This window comes from Pezoporus flaviventris, unplaced genomic scaffold (assembly GCF_033815535.1).
Source record: "Pezoporus flaviventris isolate CSIRO_AGI_PZ_B2104156 unplaced genomic scaffold, CSIRO_AGI_Pfla_v1 ptg000213l, whole genome shotgun sequence".
NCBI classification, from domain to species: Eukaryota; Metazoa; Chordata; class Aves; order Psittaciformes; family Psittacidae; genus Pezoporus; species Pezoporus flaviventris.
Window position 1 is genome coordinate 12,011,673 of NW_026892761.1, and position 23,317 is coordinate 12,034,989.

A 23,317-nucleotide genomic window follows, 5' to 3' on the forward strand; every position below is an offset into this window, starting at 1 on the left:
CTCACCACTGTGTCAGCTCCTCATCTTTTTTTGTTCTAGTCTTATCCCAAACATACCCATCGTTCTCTTCCTTCCAGCTTGCCTATGTGCTCATGTCATCTGACTTCTCCACCCTACTATATACAGGGTCCCAAGTCTGAAAGCAGTTCAGTCATTCTCAGGGTGTAAGTGGACAGCATACATTTCATGGGAAGAGGAGACAGGAGAAAAAAAATCCAAGACCCTTTTGTAAGCACAGAATGCTCGAACACCCACCTCTAGATTTACCATCCTATTTCTCTTGAGGGGTCACTTCCCTGCAGAGGTCAGAAACACCTGGTTTTATTGCAACAACACAGAGAACACTGTAGTCAGATAAACAGATTTATGTGTATTTATGTCATATACTGCATCTCTCATGCTTCTTCAATTTTCATCTTCAGATGAAAAAATGGCTGTTAAATCAGGAAACAGATATCTTGAGAGAGGTTTTCTTTGTGAAATTGCTAGCACATGCCTTCATGTACAGTTTCATTCATTTTAATTATGAAAATCCATATACATACCTTTTCCTTACTTTACTAAGTCAATGCATTAACAGGATACTCAACTGCCATTCAACTCACTCCAACACCTATCATTTACAGTAATAGATCACAGCAATACTGTTATAGCAACGTTGTAATATTACTACCAATATTTATCCCTGAGCACAACACCTGTAAATATAGCTGCAACGAGCGTAGGTAGACTCTTGTAGAGCACCTAACACAGTGGATTGTAAATCCAGGACAAAGCCTCTAAGACCATAGAAGTACCCATAATACTGCATATCTGATTAATAATAGAAAAGCAACTCTGAATCTCTGATCTTTGTCATATTAGTTCTATACTTTATTAACTGTATCATCATGCTAACACATCTATGTATTGCAGTTTACTCAGACATAACTAAAAAGACATATGAAGGTTAAATTTTGAGATTTTATTAAAGAATATACTGAAGAAGTCAGATCATTGGCTGTGACAATAGCAGGCCTAGGGTAATTACAGAAAAGATGGTGTGAACTAAGCATGCTTTAAACATACTAAAACAATTCCTTCCTCTCCAACAGCCACGTAGAGGTAATTGTTTTCCAAGCACAACTTAAAGAAGCTTTAGGGCTACTCTAAGCTATGCCTTGGTTCTTGCATCTTCACACCTCATAGGTCTGAATCATCAAACAGAAGAACATCTGATTTGTCTGTACTCCTCCGTTCACCTCCAAAACATGCTCTGCTCAAGAAAAGCTTTTCAATCTTCTGAAGACCCTGAAGAAGTGGTGATAGTGCTCTTCCATTTGTTTGCATTCGAATGAGATGTGGAAAACAGCTTTTCTACCTATAAAAGAAGAAAATACATGTCAAGAAATACAGATTTCATTTTATTCATAAATGGTTGTTGTTGTAAATGTAGTAACTGGTACAATGCCTCTTACAGACTTCATGAAAACTCTTAAAAGTGCTTTAAGAAGGCTCACCGGAGAAAGAAGAATGAGCGATATGCACTCTTAACAGAAATTGGACCACAGCCACATTAACAAATTGATCTCCATGAGATCAAGTGACTACAAAAGGACAAAGACCTCCAGAACCCCATTCCGTTACCAATCACCATCAAAGATGGGTAGTTCGCCTTACCGTCCTCAAAAAGACAGTGTGCAAACTAGACCTGCTAATCGTGTTACAGACCTGATTCACACTGCAAGCTGTGCTTTATCTGCCATGGCTATGAATATGAGGGCTATCTGCTGCAGAAATTCACAAGAAAAATATAAAGCATTTTTCTGGAATGGTGAGACCAAAACTGTCTGAGTGATGTGGAGGCAAAAGTGGGCAGCCAGAGAGAGGGGAAGTCGTGACTGCTTCAGCTGGCTCAGCAGCCTGACATTCAGTGGAGTAAGAGTGTACTGTTGAAAAATGTTCCCCTATCTTTCACAAGTGTAGGTTGTAATTCACTAACAATTCAATATCAAAGAATTTCCAATCCCAAAATGAAAACTCATATTCGCCTGTATTAGCATATCATTCCCTAATTTGGTAGAGCAGATGGTAAAGACAAGAAAATTCTCATAAAACTATGAAAAATGTAGCTATGACTTTCATTCCATCACTCTTGAAAAGAACTTATCCTGGTGGCTTTGTTTTAAAAGTATTTAAATACAGCAGGGTCTACAGACAGAATTTAATGCTTGACCCAGATGTGGTGTAACCCAAAGGTAACCACAAAAAAGATTTGGAAACTGTTTGAAAGCTGGCCCAGTGTGTTCCAAACAGGTCCTGGCATAGGCAGCACGGATACAAACCACTCTGCACTACTTGGGATTCTTTTTTGCCAGTCCAGTTGCAATCATATTTATCTCCTGGTGTCGGCAACAGAGAAAGTGATGTTCTGGAAGCTCTGAGAATTGCCCTTTGCCACAAAGAGGGTGTTTTCTATCTAGAAAAGGAGACTTCCTGTCTTTGTTCTCCCCTGACACAGAAGGTTCCTCATGAGGCTGTAAAGACTAAATAGGACTGAGAACTAAGATAACTGGGATGGATGAGATATCCCCCCCTCAAAGTGGTATTCTTGGTGGATTTAGGCAGAGAACGCAAATTAAACTGTCTGCAAATCTGCACTTTTTTTCTCTCCTATTTCTGAAGAAACTGAGTTTAAACAACTCCCAAGTTTGCCGCTCTGCTGCATTTTGGCTTGCTTCACATCCTCTATTTCTGCTTTAAAAAGGAAGACAGGAAGGCTCACCTTGATTCTCCTGACTTGCACTTTAACCGTTGGGTTTTTTTCTTCTTTTTTTAAGGAAATGACACATAATTTTGATCCTTACTGGTTCCTCCCTATGAATCTCAGAATATCTTATTCTCTGTGGAAAAATGTAAAATATTTTACTTTGATTATACAGAAATCAACAGGATTCCAAGTACCTACAGAACTGTCTTCATACTCTGTGTACTACATGATTACTGACAAAAGCAGTAATTTTCTGTATAAAACACTCTGAACATCAGGAGTAGTTACAAGTCCATTGCTTTGAAAATGGAATTTACAGGTGTTCCTTATTAATGAATTTCAGCAATTTATTAATGAATCAACAACCAGCACTGCCAATCCTGCAAAAGGTAAAAATCCAGACTGCCCCAGCACAGCCCTACTGTAATGTCACTTCTAGGTTTGTATAATGACAGCACAACAAAGAAAGCACTACTTACAGAGGTGATGTCCAGTAATGAAGGGTAAGAATTTGAAGCCGGGAGCCTTTCACATGTGCTGGTGGCTTGTCTCTTCACTATACTTTTGTAGAGAATTTTAATTTGCAAGTTCTCCATTTACAGCCTTCTATGTTGGGATTGATATGGCAGGGACGTAAGCTCAAAGTGTTGCCGATTTAAGCCGCCTGATTTGATTTCTTTTTACTGTGGTTGAAGCCATGTAGTGGTGACTGAAATCAAACACGGTCCTGAAACCATGTATCTATTTGCTTGCTCAAATTTGGTTCAACATTAGCATATGGAGTTTAGAGAACTCTGTCTTATGGGAACAAGTCTCTTTGAGCAGTTACAGGAAGAAACCAACGTTTCATGTATGATTCCTGTAACATACAATGTTAAGTAGATATGTTCTGGAGACTACCAAACTGATCTTCAATGAACAAAAGGAATGACCAACAGCATGCTCTGGTGAAGTGTCATAAAAAGGCCAGATAAAATAAACTGAAATTTTAATACAATTTATGCCCCACTTGACTTCCACCATCTGTACAGAAGTCTTTCAGGCAACAGGTCTTCTGCATTAAAGGAGACGTGAGTAACTTCAAAGCAGCTCAGATTTTTGCTCTGAAAAATACTGATGCTCATTATCAACAAGAGTGTCAGTAGCCTGAAAAATAATGCTAGATTCAAAATGCCATTTGTTAGAGCAAAACTTTTTAGCTGTGGAGATGTTCTGTACCTGAGAAATCAGAGAAAGAAAATTAAAAATGTATTTAACAGCCAAATAGCACAAATATTATATGTGCACTACACTGAGAGTACACACACTCTTTCAAATTACTCTTTATATTGTTACTTTATAGATTGCCTTTGCTGCCCCCAGCATTTCCACAGAAAATGAACATGAAAAAAAAGTGGTAAAGTAAGCAAGAAATGAGACAGAAAGCAAGGCAAAATTCAGAGGAAACAGGAATTAATCCAAGAGGAAAGACTGCCAAGTTTTGGCAATAAGCTATGGTATAGGGGTTGAGGGGAGCGTACCTTCTTGAAACATTCATTGTACCTTCTTGAAACATTCACTGTACCTGACAGATCAGGTAAGTGCATTGCAAGCAGATAGTAGAGACTCAACCTAGAAAAGTGGATACCAATACAAATCTGAAAGAAAAAAAGGGACAGCTGGATACTTTTCATTCCTTAGTCCCCTCCCTCTACCTGAAACATCACGACTGTAATAACACAGGCACAGGCTTTGCTGCCTACAGCAAGCAACGTCTACCAGCAGCGGTGAGTCTTGAGATGGACAGATTAAAGTTTGCTTGGCTATTTCTATGGCACATTTCAAGTAAAAATAAAAACCCAAGACTTGGAGAAAGTAGAGCAAAAACTTCTGGTGTCCCTTCTGGTAATACAAGCAATTTGGATACTGAGACTGCCTGCACTGATATGTAACTCCATGACCAAACGCTGTGCCACTTGGCCTGTGAGCAGCTGCACACAGGTACACACAATGTACCACTGAAAGACAGTGACTCCAAAAATGGCTTCAGTTGTCTCCAAGTGCTCATACATTGAAGCCTAATAAGCCAGAGCCACTGCTGCTACAAGTCTTGGAAAAGCTAAAGGTGGAGAGCTGCTTTTATTTCTACTGAGGAGCTCCTTCCAGGACAAACACGAGGTAAGTCCCTGCAGCTGTGACCATGCCAGTAGCTCCTTAGTGTGCAGTTGCATAGATGATTTACCTCTAGCTGTAAAACCACACTCCTTTTTTAGTGGCATCCTCTTTGCCATATCACCTTCCAAATTCCAGTATTCTGCTTCATGCTTCCAGCTGCTCCCATTGACATTCTCATTTGAAAACTCAACAAATGAATTCCATATCCCACGATCTCAGTTGATAAGGACTGCTCCAGGAGTTCAACTTCCTACCTTGTTTTGCACATCCCCATTAAAATATTATCTAAATTAACCTTCCACAGCTTGCCTATGGAAATGTCAGACAAGGCAGTACAATTAAGATCATAAATCAACAATTATGAATTGAAGGCACAGCATTACTTGGCTAAAGGAACTGAATCCATGTAACTAATATCCAGGGAGAAGGAAACTTTGCATTCACTTTGAAAGCCTACACAGGTTCATTCTTCACAGCAGAAGATAACAGAAATGTTGGTGCCACGGGCCCCTAACTACTATGGTCTCAGAGAGACAACCAACAGAATCATAGCTATCATGATTATACTAATAATTTTAAGGGACATGGTAATGGTCATGCTGTCCACAAGAGGCAAAATCAGTGTAATAATAACGATCATGCAGAATGATGAACATATAAATCCCAACTACCCAGTAGCTGGCGCGATAAAATTGCTAATGAACCCTAGTGGGTTACCACAAGGTATCTTTACAAGGTAGAAGCTTTCATCAACAAGATATATCCCATTCTCCATGTACAAATCAGTTTTCATAGAAAGATCTGTTCAAATCATTCTTCCTTTTTTCTGACAGAGAGAGGCTTCATGTGCTATCTTTCATTTTCATCCATGTAATAAACTGCACTGCTGGTGAAGACTCCAGAACAGATCTTCTGTGGGGTGGTAGCTGCACCCAAACATGGACCTACTGAAATTCTACAGTAACACAGTAGGACAAATGCAGACCTACAAAAGCAAAGCTTTAGATCTTACTGGTCTGTAATGAAAGTCTATGGACTAAACAGATCAGCCAAATATTGAGGACTTACGGTGTCAGTTTGAGCATCCTGCTCTGCTGACCAGAGATTTACATTTACAATTGCTGCAAGGCGGAAAGCTTTGAGGCAGACTATTCATATTTCCCCTTCAACTGATACACATTCTTGTCAGGAATGGAATGTTTCACATGGTTATATTTTACAGGTTGATACAAAGATACCAGTGTTACTTCATGGCTATTTTAAGGTTTCTATAATCATTGAATGGATGCTGAAAGGCCAAAACAGTTCCTTTTCTGCACGTGAATAAATGAGAGCTTTCCTACTGATCTACTGATAGGATATTTTTGTTCTTCCATTCAGCAATTTCTTCAGTTCCAGACTGAACATCTCCATAGCCCCAAAATATCTATCATAAGGACAAGCAAAACCTTGATTTGAAGAGCTACTTCCCATTAAAAAAGGCAACACTGTCCTCACTAATACCTTATTGCAATGGAAAAAAGGCAGTGAACAGACCACAGTGCAGGAAACCTCTGACCGAGAAGAAACTCTTTAAGACCTGCTAACAGCATTTCACATAAAACACATCGGAGGTGAGAACCTTGAGCTAGTAGGAGCTCCAATGACAAGGAATAGTGAAACAGAAGGAAAAGCCCTCCTAAAAGGGCCTGGATCATCCAATGAGGAGACAGGACATTTTCACATTTGCATACCAAGGCTAAGAACACAGGCAAAACCAAATTCCTTGCATTTAACATGCACATCTATAATGCTCTAACTGCAGGCTTATCCTGTGATCCTCAACACAGGACATTCCCTATCATCAGCACTCTCCCAGGTGAACAGAACAAATATGATCCCACCATTCTCAACATCCTCACTGGTGACTTTTAAAAGAGGTTTCCAGTAACTCTGATGCCCAGTTTATGTAGCGCAGTTATTTGAAAATACACAAATGACATTTATCTTCCCAAATGGCAATTTCAACTCTTCTATCAATTTTCACACTCAGAGTGCCCACCAACCCGGCAAATACCAATTACATGCATTTTGAGGACACTACACATGACAGTCACTCAGCACACCAGAGAAGTACATCATGTTTTTGAAAGAGTCCCATGGATACTGCATAAGTAGCTCTTATAAAAACAGATTGATCTGCTCTCAAACAACATCCTAAAAACTATTAAAAATAACTCAAAAAAGTGATAATCATAGAATTGTAGAATAATCTGTTAGAACATTCTACCCAGTAGAAAGTTTTCCCCAGAGCCATCCCTACCACTCTTTAAGCTGCCTCCCAACCTTGCTAATCATCAGAAGGAAGCTTTCTGTGTGGAAAAAGAAAAAAACTTGTACAACTTGTCAAAACCTTCCTGTAATGACCTTGCTTCTATCCCAGATACCAGCACTCCCAGGTCTCATACATGAGCGTACCTGGGAAGTCATATCCAGCACACAAGCCACCCTCACATCCCATAGTTGAGATCAAGTAACTACTGAGACCAGACTGAACTCAACAGACCACTGATACAGCACAAACACACCCAACTGCTGCAAAAGCAGTTCTCACAAGGTAAATCACTTGGTCTTTGATTGCCAGTTATGAGCCTCAAGAGAAACCCACAAACTGCCCTCCAGCCACAAACCTAGGAATAAAAATTAGTTAACATTCAAGATAGCAAGACACTGCTTCTCTGCCACACCATAACCTCCCACACTCTCCACACTTCCCCCCTTCACATCCCATAGGCTGTAACCTCTCTTTGCCTATGTTTAAACATGCCAGGAAACATTACTTCTCTTAACCTGAGAAGACAAATATAACATTTATGCTTTCCTACAAATTAGCATTCCCACGTTGAACTTGACAGCTCCATTTCCTTTCAAAGATGCTCTAATAGATACTGAGGGATCTTCTCAACGTACATTCCTTTCTGAAAGCAAGCTGTCACTTTTAGGTCAGGCCTGAAGGTGGCTTGCATGCTTGAAAGCTTTTCTCCTCAAACTACACGGCTGGCCTAATCAAAGACATTACCCCTGCATATGTCCTTAGAGGTCATGGCCACAACAACACTATTACGTTTTTATACAGTTTAAAAATTAAGCCAGATTTACACTTCAAGTGCACTTCTAACCCTTATAAAATGTTTCAAATTGTGATTTTGAGTTCCTAAAGTTTTAAAGCCACATTATCCTTCCCAGATCATTAAAACTGTAGAAACTGGAGTGATAGTTCATGAGGCCACTGTAAAACTCTGGTTTTCCAGCTTAAATTTTACAAGTCATCACTATTCTCAACCAAAGGTTTGAAAAGAGATTAGAAAGTGCTCATTGCCATTAGAGAGAAAGATAAAGCTAGGAAGATGCAGAAACTCTTCATTGCTTAATATGGTAAGAACAGTTGTCCTTAAGGAAGAACAGTCTTCCTTAACAAACCAGCCAGCCCAAACCTCTGGTGGACAAATTATGACCATACTCGGACTGTAAGGAAACAAACATGGATCAAAAGGACTTGACATTCAAATGTCTTCACTCCCTTAACCTTCTATTCACCATTACAACCAACTCTAATTGCTCTTGTTAATTATTCCATGAGTTACAGCATTTACACTCTCTTGTTCACCTTTTGCCTCCCAGAGCCATGGTTTCTGTAGCAACTATGGTCCAAATCTTGAGAGATGTAAAAAGCCATCAGACACACACTCCTGTTCACTCCTCAACATCACACATGTGCAGAGAGGCATGCAGAGTCACAAACTTACTAATAAAGTTCTTGACCCATTTAAGATAGAATACATGTTTTAGAAAACACCTGAACCATTGTACAGGAGGTGAAAGCTCCACTACCCAAGTATTTTCTAGTTGAATGCCTGTCAGTGTGTCTACACTGAACTTATCCCTGTTTTGAAAAACGACCTGTACTCTTACCATCATGATTAGAATTCCCCAGGGTCCACGGCTCATCTGAATCGAAGTGAGTGTCTCCTCCTATTCCAGGTCCAGGAAAGTAAGCATGAGCTAGGAATCCACCTTCTCCATCAAATGGAGAACTGTCTCCATGGAAACCAGAAGCAAAAAATATCATAATATCTGCCTCCTTTCTGTCATTTTTAATTTCATGGTAAGGGACCTCTTCAAAGGTAAGTGGTGTCACTCTCTGCCACACATCAAATGCCTGACGAATGGCTCTCCTTGTATCGATCTCTCCAACTTTGGGGGTATAGTTGTGTACACTGTGTGAATGAGAAAGAAGGGCTATTTAAATTTGCAGAATACATTACAGGCTTAATATAATTCCAACAAATAGCCACATCTACACATTTCCAAAGGGTCTTTATTTTTACAGACACTGCTTTGTGCACAAAAAGTTTTGCTGTTACAAATAAGTTTTGTTACCAACAGAACAACAATTCTGATCTGAAGTCTACATTTATTAGTAAGAATCTTCTCAATACCTGGGTTGATCTTGCATTGCCTCCTAAAAACCTAACAAACTTTCAAATCCTGGTGCAGACAGCCAAGTAACCTAGTTTAAAAATGTAAATTACTTCAAATTTGTCTGAAATAATCATGCTAAAATGGAACCCAGTGTATGAATGAGCTTTAAGGTCTCTTCCAACCCAAACCATTCTGTGATTCTATGAATATGAAATATCTGCCATGGAAACAACTTTCAGTCTTTAATGAAACTGTCTCAACTTACTATAATGATTGACAGATGAAGACAGCGTAATACATTCAGTGGTGAAACAGAACATCTATCACTTGACTGGCACACTACAAATACTGAGAGTGGGAAGTTAAACAACTAGCAGTTTGACAATGGCAGAAGTGAAGCCATCTGCCAACCTGCTTCCTGAGGTAATGCGTATGCTGAAGATATGCTTTATTTATATGATTATACACCAGTTTTCCCTAGAATAGGTTCTAACCTAGAATAGGTTAGAAGCAGGATCTAACTCTCAGATCTCCACATACACAAGGAGCACCCTTACAATTTAAGGGAATGATTATTGGAAGAAGCTTTGAACAAGTCCCTCCTCCAAGTCTCTTGAGTCCCCAACTGTTACTTGAAGAATTCTCTTCCTCCTTGCTCATAGCTCTTGGCAGAAGCAATAGAGTGCCCTGGGCCCTGATTCTCTTTCCCTTCACACCACCATATCTCTTCCTACACATTCTGGCACCTTTCCCATGCTGGTCACTCATATTTCTCCCTCTTCACCACATACTTCCTTTCTGTCTTAGCCCTGCTCACCCGTATCTTCTCCTTACTGTCTACACTCCTCAGTTTTACTCTTCTGCAAACTCCTTTCCCTCCTCCAAAAACAAAATAAAAGGCTACACTTTCAACTGGGGGAGGGGGGTGTGTAATTTTATTTAAGTTATATTCTTACTGTCAGAAACTTCCATTGGTATCATTCAGCAATTGCCTTTCAAATGCTAAAGGTCTAAATGACAAACAAAACACATCTCTGGGAAACAACCCTCACTACATAACACTCACTTGATACCTGTAGCCCACTTCAGCATACTGCCTCAGCAGACCTAAGTCTAGACAAAAGCAAGAGTTGTACCACAGGAGCAAAAGTAAAACCTCTGCAAAAATACATATTCAGGAATAAGTCGCAAATTATTAGAGGGAGAAAGTATCACACCTTTAGACAATGATGTTCCTTCTGCATTAATGGGGTGTTGAAGACTCATAAGCTATGAGCTAGATCCTTTGATTGCTAAGGGAACAGAACGGTGCTTACTAGGACTTTCCTGCCAAAATTACACAGTGGGTGACTGGGATTTAGGCATCTTTACTGATCAATTATTTTCTAATTGAGAACAGACTCTGCAGTTACCCCAGCGCTGTGAAAGTGTTCCCCTCCACCATGTTGTCAGAATGAAAGCCTCAACTAGGTGTTACAGGGAAACTCCAGGATTTAAAAGTACGCACCAAATTTGCATAGCAAAGTAGTACAGAACATTTTTTCCCCCAAACAAAAAGAGTCAGGGAGTGGACTATACCTGTAGGTTATATGCTTCTGCCTCCACTTTTGTCCAGTTAGCGCATACCGCTTTTTCCTCCGGCTACGGCGGAGGTGGGGATGGTCTGGAACTCCACATCGAGGCTTTTTCATCCACCTGCAAGGGAAAAGAAGGAAAGAAAAAGCAAGTTAACAAGGAGTCTGGATGAGAGACTCAAAAGAATTCAGGGGTGACTGGAAGACCTCTGAGGGATGGCCAATGCAGACACCAGAAGGGCTCAGTCTTCCCTCTCTCGGGTTTACCCTCTCTGCACAGAGCTGTACACCCCACCTCTACTGGCAATCCACACACCTCAGCATACCAAAAGGAATTAATTTTTCCTTTTGGAAACCAGATCAGGAAACCACATACCAGATCAGGTGGCTTTTATGCTTAACAAGAGCTTAATGATGATAATGCCACAAAAGAGATGCAGATTAAAACTGCATGTGTGTGTGCACTGGGATCAAACTCACCTATCACCTCCTCTATCCTCTATTCATTAAAGTGCTCCTGCCACAGCAAGAAACCCTTCAATTCATAACTTTCTAGATAAGACTGAACAACCGCTAACACAACCCTCCCAGACAAGACTAAGGCTTTCACCTGTAACAACCAGAACAGATTGACCACAGCACACATTCTGTTAGATCTTTCCACACAACCCTTAACTCTTCTGATGTCACTCATGATGTAGGAAACTCTTGCCTCTATGGCCAGGTAGACTGGAAGAGCAAAGAATGCTGTCCCTTGCACAGGGATCCATGCACTATTATCAGACATGTCAGGTCTTCTCTCCTACCTCCTTTACCTCCAGCCTTAACAGACCTTTTACTTATTTCTTGCACCAGCTGGAGGGAGTCAAACACTGGCACAGGTTGTCCAGAGAACTGGTAGAACCTCCATCCTTGGAGGTATTCCAAACCCTATTAGACGTGGTCCTTGGCAACTTGCTCTAGCTGTCTCTGTTTGAGCAGGGGATTGAAGCAGATGGTCTCAAGAGGTCCCTTCCAACCTGAACGGTTTTCTGACAAGGAGAAACAGGCTGTACCCCAGAATACTATCCCACTTGCTGGTGTGGGCACACTCTAGAGAAGGCAGAAGTGGCTTATAGAGGAACCAATCTGCCCACCACTGCATGTGGCAGCAGGGGAAAAAGGAAACAGGGACAGGAACAGAGGAACTACAGTCTCCAAGGTTCCAGCACAGCAACCTTCTGTCCCAGCCACATTCTTTAGGATTCTGCAATGCAGCCCAGCACAGGACACCAGAGTCCAGGAATAACACAAGCAGTCTCTGACCACAGCTCTCTGGCACTGCCCTTAGCCTTCTGTGTGGCTGCTGCTGAGGACATTGCCACTGCCATTCCTCAGGCATTTTATGCATTTGATCCACTCACTCAGATGGCAAAGACAAGTGTCCACTGTGACACAACACCTTAAGAACACACTGCAGGCATGGGATGCAAAAATGTGCTGCTGCCAGGTCACGCAAGAAGAGCACTGTAGCCCATCCTGGCAGATTTCTCACACAGGACACCAAATTCTCACCACTCTCCTCAGCAGGACCTCCCGCACACCCCTGGCCACTCAGGGACCAACTTTTGGCCCTCAAATGCAGACACTCCTCCATCAACCACAGCACTCCAACAGCACGCAGTCCATGTGTGCTCACATGTCTGTGCCTAAACAATGTACATCTCTATCAAAATTAACAGCCTCACACCTTCAGGAAGGGGATGTCTTCCTTTCACCAGTAAAGGCTTTACAAAACTTCTTTCTGGGACACCTTTTAAATAAAAACCAAAAAGACATTTTGCTTTGTACAGCCTCACAAGAACATGCTTTCACAGCACACATACCCGCTCCCAGTTCAGCTGACCTTTCCTTGGTACACTTCCTATATGTAAAAACTACAGGCACTTACAAATCTCAGTGCAGTCATCTTCTCCCCACCAAGAGCAGAGCAAATGAGAGCTATTATACATATTGTACTGTACCTGACAAGAGCCCAAGCTGTGTATGTGAAGCTGGCATGGATCTTCCCCACTTACAGGAGCTTACATTTATGAGTACAGTATGTCTTTCAGAAATCTAAGCAACCTGCAGAAATCAGATCTGTCTTGCCCACACAACTGCTGCCACCTTCAAAGAAAAGTGGTACATCTAAGGTTTGCTTTTAGAAAAGCCATATTAATTCAACTTCACTACACTGTTTTTTCCAAGTGTCCTTTATTTGTGTTCTTTTGCATTGCTTCTACCACTTTGCTAGAGAGAGATGTCAGGCTTACTGTAGCTTGTAACCTCCTAGGTATTTCCTGTCAAGCTGAGAATGTTTCTCTGGATCAGTTCCCTGATTCAACTTACTTCCCAGACACACGGGCCCATGTCTAATCATGGGCCAGGGTACAAGTCCAGCCATCTCTTCTTTTCTCAGTAGGGCAGATCTATGGCAAAATAATCACAAAGCTGTAGCTTGCTGCCACTGATCTCCTTTAGCTGAGGTTTTTGAGAGCCATTCTCTATTGAGCAGTTTGGATAACCCTTTCTGTGTTCCAGGGCATTTATCAAAACACATCACATCAGAAACAACACCACAATTACTTGAAGCAGGATTCAGACTTCAACTTGTGGTTACTCTCTGTCCTGCATTCTGAGGCGAGGGACCCACACAACAGGCTCAAGACAAGGCACATTACACTTCCAACACAAGACTATTTCTTGATTCCCTCCAGGGCCATGAGATTGATTAAAATGAACACAACAGTAACCACTTCTGTTAGGTGCCAATGTGCCTTCTTTCCCAGCACACTCACAGGACTATATCGTTGCCTAGCTGCTGAGCAAAATTACAACTCAACCTAAGAGTTGCAGGCAGACACAAAGTTTCTTGAGGCACTGTCAGTTGCAGGGTATGAGGAGGGCACGTTACACACTGTCATCCACTCTCCTTACAGAAAACTATATAACTCAACCTCCTACCTCAAGGCAGCCTTGCTGCCAAACGGACCTCCACCCAACCTTCCTTTTGGGTACCAGTAAAGAACACCAATGGTGATGGTCCTTCCCATTTCCCACTCCTATTGGCAGCACCTGCATGGTAACTTTCATACACTTGGTTACCCATCTTGGAGGAAAGAACAAGCTTGGGGTTTGGAGGCATGTGGGGAAGGGATGAAGAGCTTTAGTTTAGTAAACAGAGCATGCAGAACCCACTCCCTAACAAATAAACCACAGAAAATAATAACTTCACACTCTGATTCTAAAGTGACTTTCAAGGGGTAGCACTTATGGCACTGACAGAAGTGACAAAAATTTGGGATTGCAATTACCAAAACTTGTAACAGAGACTGAAATAAGAGTTTAGCAAATGTCTGAGTAATTCAGAGCTCTCAGAGCCAGCCTGGAAAGCACACTTGCATCTGGCTGCACCTGAGGTTTCAAGCCTTTGGAGACTTGAGTTTCAGAAGAGGGGAACCATCTTCCCCAATCAGCCTTTGGGTGTTCATGCATCAATCAACCCCTGCCCACGTACAAATTCACTAAAACATGGGCAACACCTTCCTTTCCTCCAGAAAAATACTTCCGCTTACTAAAGCAGGGGTTCCCACATGCAGTTTGCTCCCTTCCCCTGTCACTCACAGGGTAGCAGAAGCAGCTCCCTAACTTTCCAAACTAGCACCCCAGTATCATAGCCCCTTCTTCCCCCATCCCCTTCCAACTCATAAGCATCCTGACTGCTAGCTTCTACACACCAACTGCGGATATACAACCTTGCTTTCTGGCTCTGCTTCAGCATTCACTTACAAACCATGTTACTGATGGCAGAGATATCAGATGGAAAATCCCCACCTTTAAAACGCATCTCATTTTCAACTCATTTGAACAGCAAAACAACAGGATTTTCTCTATCCCTCAAGGGAGAAAAAGGAGCTTTTCTTGTGATCTAAAAGAGAGAACATTACATTCACTGGAGAGGCACTCCCAGTCCAGGATGATCCTTTTCTGCCTAATTTGCTCATTTATCCTGTTTCTTCCTCTTGTAGTCTGGAAGGCATAAAATCAAACCCCTTTGTTCTTCACACTATTCAGTTACTTTGTGCCCCCTTCTTTTTTTTTTACCATGTCCCTTTTGCCATCAGAGTGCCACAATGGGAGAGATTAAGAAGTAGAGAGGGCACACTCCAAAAAGGGTTTGCTAATGCAGTAAGAAAATGGCAAAAGAAAAACTCTCAGGCAGGGCTAAGCATGTTCTATTATTTGTATATTCTTTTTTTTTGCTCACTATGAGATGCTTCTTTCCCCCAGAAAACTTTAGTAAGACCATATCTGCATCCTCCTTTAGTCAACAGATGCTCCCCTAGTCCAGACCAACAGCCAACATATTCAATCAGTACAGAACACCCAGGCAATCAGATGACAAGAAGCCAGTGCAGTAGCAGCAACAAACACTGCTCCATGCCCGAACACCACATGCACACCACACTTCACAATTATACATCAAAGAGAATACTAAAGGCAACTGCTTTCAAAGAACAAAGTCCCTCCAGCCCTGGTGATTTAGACCAATGCTTCCATCCACAACTACATAGCTTCCACAACTACAACCATCCACAGCTACATAGTCTTGACTATCGTCACCAGACTACAACAACTCACTTCAGCTCAGACTACAGATCGCCACAAATAGCATCTATGTAGATCCACAACTCCAGTTATTTAAGAAATATATTAAAAGCCATTTCTGGAGCCAGATTTGCACCTAAATCTGGACAGAGATGAAAATGAATTAAATACTTGGTGTTCTTTGCTTTCAGAAGCTCATAGATTCATGCTTTGCCTATGCATCAGCAATGGACATCTATGTACAAAAGAACAACATTTAACAAGAACTTCCCCTCCCACTCCCAAACAGTAGCATTGGCAAAGAGAAGAGGTGTTTTCATTAGGGACACCTTTTCAAAATCAACATTTCTCTTGCTGAGCCAGTCAAATCTATCTCTTTTGAGGACTTCTCACAGCTGGAATAATTACCCAGGGAATACGACAATGTGTTAAGAAAGGGAAAGACAAAATTATCCTATGTTAATCTTACTCAATAGTTGTCTGGTCCAAAACTCCTGTTACTGGGATCCCATAAAACTGTTGCATAGTGGCAACTGCAGACTGCACAGCTTTGCCCGACTGCAAGGCTGACATTTGGCTGTCAGATGGAAGTAAGTAGCCGTAAGTTTTTAACCAGCCCTGAAAAAGAAAGAAACAGATGGTAAGATGCCACGGAAAGTTTTCAACTTAACAGATCAGAACATCTCCTCAAATGAAAAAGTGATGAACTAGCCCAAAAAATTCAACTACCTCTCTTTTTTTATGGCGAGGTTTGGTAATAACATCTGATCCCCAGGAAGGGCCGAAGACCCAGCTTAACATCAGCTGTCCTGGCAGACAGTGCAGACCTGCCAGTTAAAATGGCATCATCCCTCCTGAGTAACTGGGGCAGACTTAGGTCTTTGGGGCAACAGAAATGCCCAAGATGCTCGGTCCTTGTTCCAAAGGCTTCTTATGCACCCTGCCACCTTGCATCACAAGATGGCAAGGTGACATCTCACTTCCCACTGCAGCATGCTCCCACTAACACTCTGCCCACCACCTACTGCTGCCTCTGGACCATCGCTCCAAGCAAACAGCTTAACAGGCCTGGGCGATCCCCACAAACATAGCTTCAGCTTTACCCTTGTACGGAGAACAGGAGAATTACTTACATAAAAACCCCACACACCACCACCACCAGAAAACAACCCCAAAACAAACAACCCACGCGCAGAAAGCTTGCAGGGACTCTGTTTGGATGGACTTTTCCTCTTGTAACAGCAGACAGCCAGCAAACTGTCAGAATAGGAAAACAGCCAACTCTTCTCAAGGAGCTTTGTCCCTTTTCCCTGCCTCCTCCCCAAAACCCAGCCTTAGATAAAACCACGTCAAACTTGTCAAAACGCATTTTCAAAGACACACATGAATTCAGGATTTTTTTCCCCTCTCCTCTTCCCTCCCTCTCACTTTGATATTACAAGAAAGAGGAACATCACCTTTAAGTGGAAGTGTAATAAAATCTGAACGAAGGCTTGCTTTCACAAACCTTTCACCATAACTTTGCTCACATACACCCCAGTGTTGTGCTTCTTTCTTCTGGTCAGGGCTCCACCCCTCCAAGTCAATTCTTAGATGAGGATTACTATGAGATGGACCATGAGGACAATCCATCTGACCCACAGGACACAGCCCTCAACACACAAGCACTGATGGATCACATTGGCAGCCTGAATACTTGGAGCAAAGGAGAGAGAAGAGACATCTTCTCTTAACCTAACATAGCAGCGGGAAAGCAGCTCAAGTCAGGAGGAGCACAAGAGGGAGAACAATCCCCATTTCACTGTGGCAACAAGAAGATAACAGAATCCATTGGGAACAGAGAAATGCCCTGTTTCCAAAGCAGAGAATGAAGGTGTATGACAGCATCTGGGCTGCATATGTTAAAGTTCACCAACTAAATAGCCATACAGAGTATTCAACACAGGTGAAGCCAAGCTACAAAACTGCTTGGAGACTGGACACGTGCTACCACTGCCCTGGCATCTCGCGTTGGCCTTTGACAAACAGTATGCTGGAACTCTCGGACCTTTGGTCTGACCAAAATACACTGTCCTTGAGCAGCAAGGGCAGAGCACGCCACCCAAAACGCTACCCAAACTAAACAACCAGACCGGCTCTGCGTGGGGCTACCCTCGCGTATCCCCTTTTCCTCCCCGCCAGACTCGGACGGGGTAGCGGGCAGCGGAAAAGGGCCCCGCGATGCCCTCACTGCCACGAAGCTCCTTCCCCCTGGAGGCGATGCCCAAGAGCACCCGGAGGGGCCCGGCTCCCTTCGCCTGCCCGCCCCATCCTGACCAGGAGCAGGCAGAAGAACTGCCGGCTCCTGCGGCCGCACAACGCAGTCCGGCAACTCCGGAGGGCCCGCAGGAGATGCCCGAAGGCTTCCGGCGGGCTGCACCAGGCGCGGCGAAGGGGCTGGAGCCGGGCGCGGAGACCCGGGGAGCCACTGCCCGCCCAGCTTTGCAGCCCGGCCCCGGGCCACCACAGCGCACAGCCCGGCTCTCGGCTTCCACCCAGCCCGGTCCCAGCTGCGGCACCACCGGCATCCCTCCCCACCGAGCCGCGCAGCGCCTCTCTCTCTCAGCCCCCGCCGGACCCCGGCCCCGACCCCGCTTCCAGCCCTACCCGTCCGGTGCTGGTGTCGGCGGCGGCGCGGAGCAGCATGCAGAGCAGCGGCAGCAGGGAGCCCGCCGCAGCCAGGCCCCGGCGCCGCCTCGGCGCCATGGCAGCGCGGCGGGGCTCCGGCCAACGCTCCGGCCCAGCGGCGCGGGCGGCGGCTGCGCGGGGCAGGCGGAAGCGGAAGGCAAGAGCCACTGAAACGCCGCTTCCTCCGCCGGGCCGGGGCAGGGCAGGGATGCTCTGCTGGGGAGCTTCGCCCGGCGGCGGGGCCGGGGGTGCCCGCGCTTCCCCTCGAGAAGGGAGCGGAGCCGCGCGCCAGCGGCCCCAGCGCTCCGTCCCTCAGGGAGGGCTCGCGGCAGCACCAGGGTAGAGCCGGAGGGACGAGGCGTTTCTCCGTGCGCCTCTTCCCTCACGACGAGGCTGTTCCCTGCTCCCTGGCAGGGCGGGCTCTGGCCGCGGCCTGGGGCTCTCCAGAGGTGTGGAAGCGCAGGAGGGCGGCTGCGTGCAGCTCACACCGAGCCTGCGGGGAAGGGGAGGAGCGGGGCTGGCAGTCTGCTGGACAGGGCTCCTGCCCTGCAGCCGTGCCTGTCTGGAAGGAGCTAGCGTGCTCCTGAGACGTGAACCCGGGGGTTTCTGTGCTGCCTCAGAGACCCGGGGACTTCGTCACGCTCCGTTTCTCTCAGTTTCCCTCGGGACCACGAATGGCACCTCGTGGTGGCACTGAAGTCTGGGGGTAGCAGAAGCCCAGCCCAGCCTCATTTTGTTCAGAGGGTGTGAGGGAGCATCCACAGCCTGCATTGCCACACGTGCTTAATAAACTGTTTTATCAGGACTTTGGGGGGGGGGGGGGGGAGATGCTGTGCCACCAAGCACATTTCTTGCGCTGTCATTAACTTGGTCATGCTGAGACCAGGAGTTTGAATTCCCGTCTGCGTGGAAGGGAATCCTGGAGCTTGGCGCCACAGCCAGCCTGGCACACGGGCGGTTTGGCTGCACATATGAGCTGTGCAGCACGTGTCAGTGCACCGGCGATGTGCTCAGACCTGGAGGAGTTCCTGTGCTGGAATCCCGGGCCAGAAGGTGCTGGTCCTCCCCCACAGAAACACTGGGGATGTTGGGGTTTCGAGGTTCAGCCAGTTCTTCATCCAGTGCAGCGCGCACCTGCTCGTGTCACAGTCAGACATGAAGGATCGCCAGCAGGATGCTCTGAGGAACAGTATCAAAAGCCTTACTAAAATCCAGAAAAACATTCTCCCCCATCCTCAGGGATAACGCAAAGCCTCGGAGTTGTTGTTGGAACAGCAACATCTAATTGCAACTTACTCAAGTCAGCCAGATGTGGTAGCTCAGGAGCATGTTTCCTGCATCTGCGTGACTGCTGATGCAGCAGTCCTACTTGAAAGGAGTGAAAAAAACAAGTGCTTGGACATCCTGTGATGGTACAATTTATACAGGGAATGTCACCACAGCATAGCTCATCGCCATGAGCTGATTCTCCTAATGATGGCAAACATCATTACACCCTTAAGCAGTGTAATACACTGAACCCTTTTGTTATTCTACTCCCTTATCTAGGTGTTCCTGCTCCGGCAGGGGAATTGGACTAGATGATCTTTTGAGGTCCCTTCCAATCTCTAGCATACTGTGATACTGGGGCAAGAAACTCCGTATCATGATTGTGTAGTAACCTGTGAAGCTGAAAAGGCTTGAGGAGATTTAACAGATGTGCCATTTCTAGATTCCAAGCTGGAACTATATGTAGATGGGTCTTTGTATTATCTGAACAGCAATTTTTATGGGTTATTCAATAACTACAGTGAATGGAGTAGTGGAGGCTCCACACTCAGGCTGAAATGGAGTGCCCAAGCAGTGGAATTAATTGCATTGACAAAGGCCTGTCAGCTGGCCAAAGAAATGGTTGATTCTCGATATGCATTTGAAGTATGCCATGCTACTGGGCAGTAATGAAAGCTGTGTGGGTTTATACTTCTAGTGAAACATGAAATGCTTCTCAAAATACTGAACTGTTAAAAGCCTTACAATTCCAGAGAAACTTGCTATCATTCATCAGCTCATACCAGCAGGAGGACAAAAGAAGAGATAAGGGATAGTCTCACAGATACTGCCACTAAAGCTGCAGCACCACAGCTGTATTAACCACAGACACCTACCAGTGCAATCTAGTGTTGCCTGCTCCAGAAAACATACGTTTGACTCTTCCTGCTGAAGAAATTGACTCTACGAAGAGGTATGAAGTAACCAAAGTTTTGCAGGGAGTATGGAAATCAGGTATTGAAAACTTTCCTATTTTACCCAATTTTCACAGCAAAAATGCATCACCATGTAGTGCATTTTGGGACTGCTGCACTACCCAGACAGTGCTACAGACTGGTTCACCAGGAATTTATGCTGCAGCCAAATAAGTACCTGTGTCCTGCAGCCACTATTTAGCCTTCATGAATATTTAATAAAGACCTCAGCAAACAAGAAAGCTGTTTCCCTGTGAAACACGCATTTTATTAGGAAATAAAGATGTGGCTGGGTGTATTTTACAGGTTCAGAAATTATTAAAATCCAGTCAGGACCAGGCACAGCTGAGGTACTGAAACCAGTACCTCTAGAAGGGGCTCTGCACCCCTCCAATCCAGGGAATGAGTGTCCAGGGGAAAGTACACAAAACAAAATATAACTTCTTTCCTTGGGAGGAGGCACCATTTCTGTTATTGCTAACCTTTCTCAGCAGTGAATATGAAGGAAAAATCAACTTGACTCCATCACTCCCACCTAAAAGCTGCAGTCAGACTAGAAGTGGGAACCAGGAAACCTTCCTGCCACCAAGGGAACATCCACCACCGCAGAGACTGACTCACCCGCAGCTGGGAACTTACACAGAACCAGTGGGTTGGCTGTGAAACCACTGATCTTGCATAAGGATTCAACAACAGCAGTGTGGAAAGTACTCTCATACTTATGAGTTGCCCATGGACTGTAAGGGCTGGGAATTGAAAATGCCAATGTGTCTTTAAAAATAAGAGAACTGTGGAAATGGACAATTCAGATCTTTGGGCATAGCAGTTGACGTCATCTACCTGGACTTGTGCAAAGCATTTGACAGTGTCCCAGTGACATCCTTGTCTCTAAACTGGAGGGATGTAAATCTGACGGATGGACCATTGGTGGATAAAGAACTGGCTGGGTGGCTGCATACAAAGAGTTGTGGTCAACAGCTCGATATCCAGTTAAAGACCAATAACGAGTGGCATCCCTCAGGGATCGGTGTTGGGACCAATCTTGTTCAACATCTTCGTCGCTGACATGGACAGTGGGATTGAGTGCGCCCTCAGCAAGTTTGCCCATGACACCGAGCTGTGTGGTTTGGTTGATATGCTGGAGGGAAGGAATGCCATCCAGAGGGACCTCGACACACTTGTGAGGTGGGCTGATGCCAACCTCATGAGGTTTAACCGTAAGAAGTGCAAGGTCCTACACTTGGATCGGAGCAATCCCAGGCACAGCTACAGGTTGGGCAGAGAAGAGATTCAGAGCAGCCCTGTGGAGAAGGACTTGGGGGTGTTGGTCAATAACAAATTGAACATAAGCCAGCAGTGTGCACTCCCAGCCCAGAAAGCAACCGTATCCTGGGCTGCATCAAAAGGAGCGTGACCAGCAGGTCGAAGGAGGTGATCCTACCCCTCTACTCCACTCTCATGAGAGCTCACCTGGAGCATTGTGTGCAGTTCTGGTGTCCTCAACATAAAAAGGACATGGAACTGTTGTTGGAACAAGCCCAGAGGAGGGCACAAGGATAATGAGGGGACTGGAGCACCTCTCATATGAAGACAGGCTGAGAAAGTTGGGGCTGTTCAGCCTGGAGAGGAGAAGGCTGCGTGGAGACCTCATAGCAGCCTTCCAGTATCTGAAGGGGGCCTACAAGGATGCTGGGGAGGGACTCTTCATTAGGGACTGTAGTGACAGGACAAGGGGTAACAGGTTCAAACTTAAACAGGGGAAATTTAGATTGGATATAAGGAAGAAATTCTTTACTGTAAGGGTGGGAGGCACTAGAATGGGTTGCCCAAGAAGTGATAAATGCTTCATCCTTGGCAGTGTTCAAGACCAGGTTGGACGGAGTCTTGGGTGACAATGGTCTAGTGTGTGGTGGCCCTGCCCATGGCAGGGGGTTGTAACTGGATGATCTTAAAAGGTCCTTTGCAACCCTAATTATTTTATGATTCTATGATTCACACTGTGTGAAAACCAGGCTTCCTAGAGCTGGGCACATCCCTCCACTAGCCCTACGGCAAAGCTTGCAAACCAAGACAAAAATGCTGTCTCCTTCTCACCTCCCTAGTTCAGATTCCCTGTAAAGTGTGGATGAAGGCTTTGGAAGGGAGGGAATGAGTCTGATAGTGCAGAGAAAATGTCTAGACACAGTGTGGCCCCACTTGAATGAAGGGAGGCACCAGCAAACACTTAGGAGGAAACTACTGAAAGCACAAGAGTGTCAGGTCTGTGTGTTGTCTGGTGGAGCTGCCCAGGGTCTCTACACATATTCTGCATGGTGCTGCTGAACTCTGGAGATGGTGTTCTGGATGCTTTGTGGTCACAAGACAGCAGCAGTGGTTGTGTTTGGCCCTTGTTCTAACACCGGCAACTCTGCTCCATTGCTTTCAGGCTCTGCTCTACTATAGGGAACAGTCCTTTCTTGCTGTGCCTTGGGAAATAGCTCTGGGATGGCTGCTTCTTAGAGAATTATTTCCTGGGACTATCCAGGATTTCTGCATATTTGCAGCCAGGGTCTTGTTCAACCTGAGAAGCTCCAGAGGATTCCCAAGTTGCAGCACGCATCATCTGTGTCTCCAGTGAGCTTTTCAAGAGGCGCCTGTAACAGTGTCCTGTTAGAAGCTGCTGTTCCCCCTTCTCCCAATATTTCTTCGATGCACTTGCCCAGATCTTGGCATCAATTGAATCCTGTAGTTCAGTTTTGAACTGCTCACCTCTCCCCTCCATCCCTGTGCACTCGGTGCATCTGCCCTTCAGGCACCAGCAGTGAAGCAGTGCTCCATAGCTCCTTCCAAGAGCTGTCCACGGGCTGTGACCCCATACTGAC

General features: G+C 44.7%; 1 protein-coding gene across 2 annotated transcripts in view; it reads right to left on the reverse strand.

The window, feature by feature from the left end:
- The window catches only part of MMP24 (matrix metallopeptidase 24), a 36,351-nt gene extending 17,998 nt beyond the window's left edge, over positions 1 to 18,353 (reverse strand). For both annotated transcript variants that reach the window (XM_061442066.1, XM_061442065.1), the window contains exons 1-4: positions 18,214 to 18,353; positions 16,037 to 16,185; positions 10,943 to 11,059; positions 8,855 to 9,159 (exon numbers count right to left, since the gene is read on the reverse strand). In XM_061442066.1, coding sequence (XP_061298050.1) covers positions 8,855 to 9,159; positions 10,943 to 11,059; positions 16,037 to 16,185; positions 18,214 to 18,312 — 670 coding nt within the window. In that variant the 5' untranslated portion in view covers positions 18,313 to 18,353. The remainder of the gene's footprint in view (positions 1 to 8,854; positions 9,160 to 10,942; positions 11,060 to 16,036; positions 16,186 to 18,213) is intronic.
- Positions 18,354 to 23,317: the final 4,964 nt, after the last annotated feature.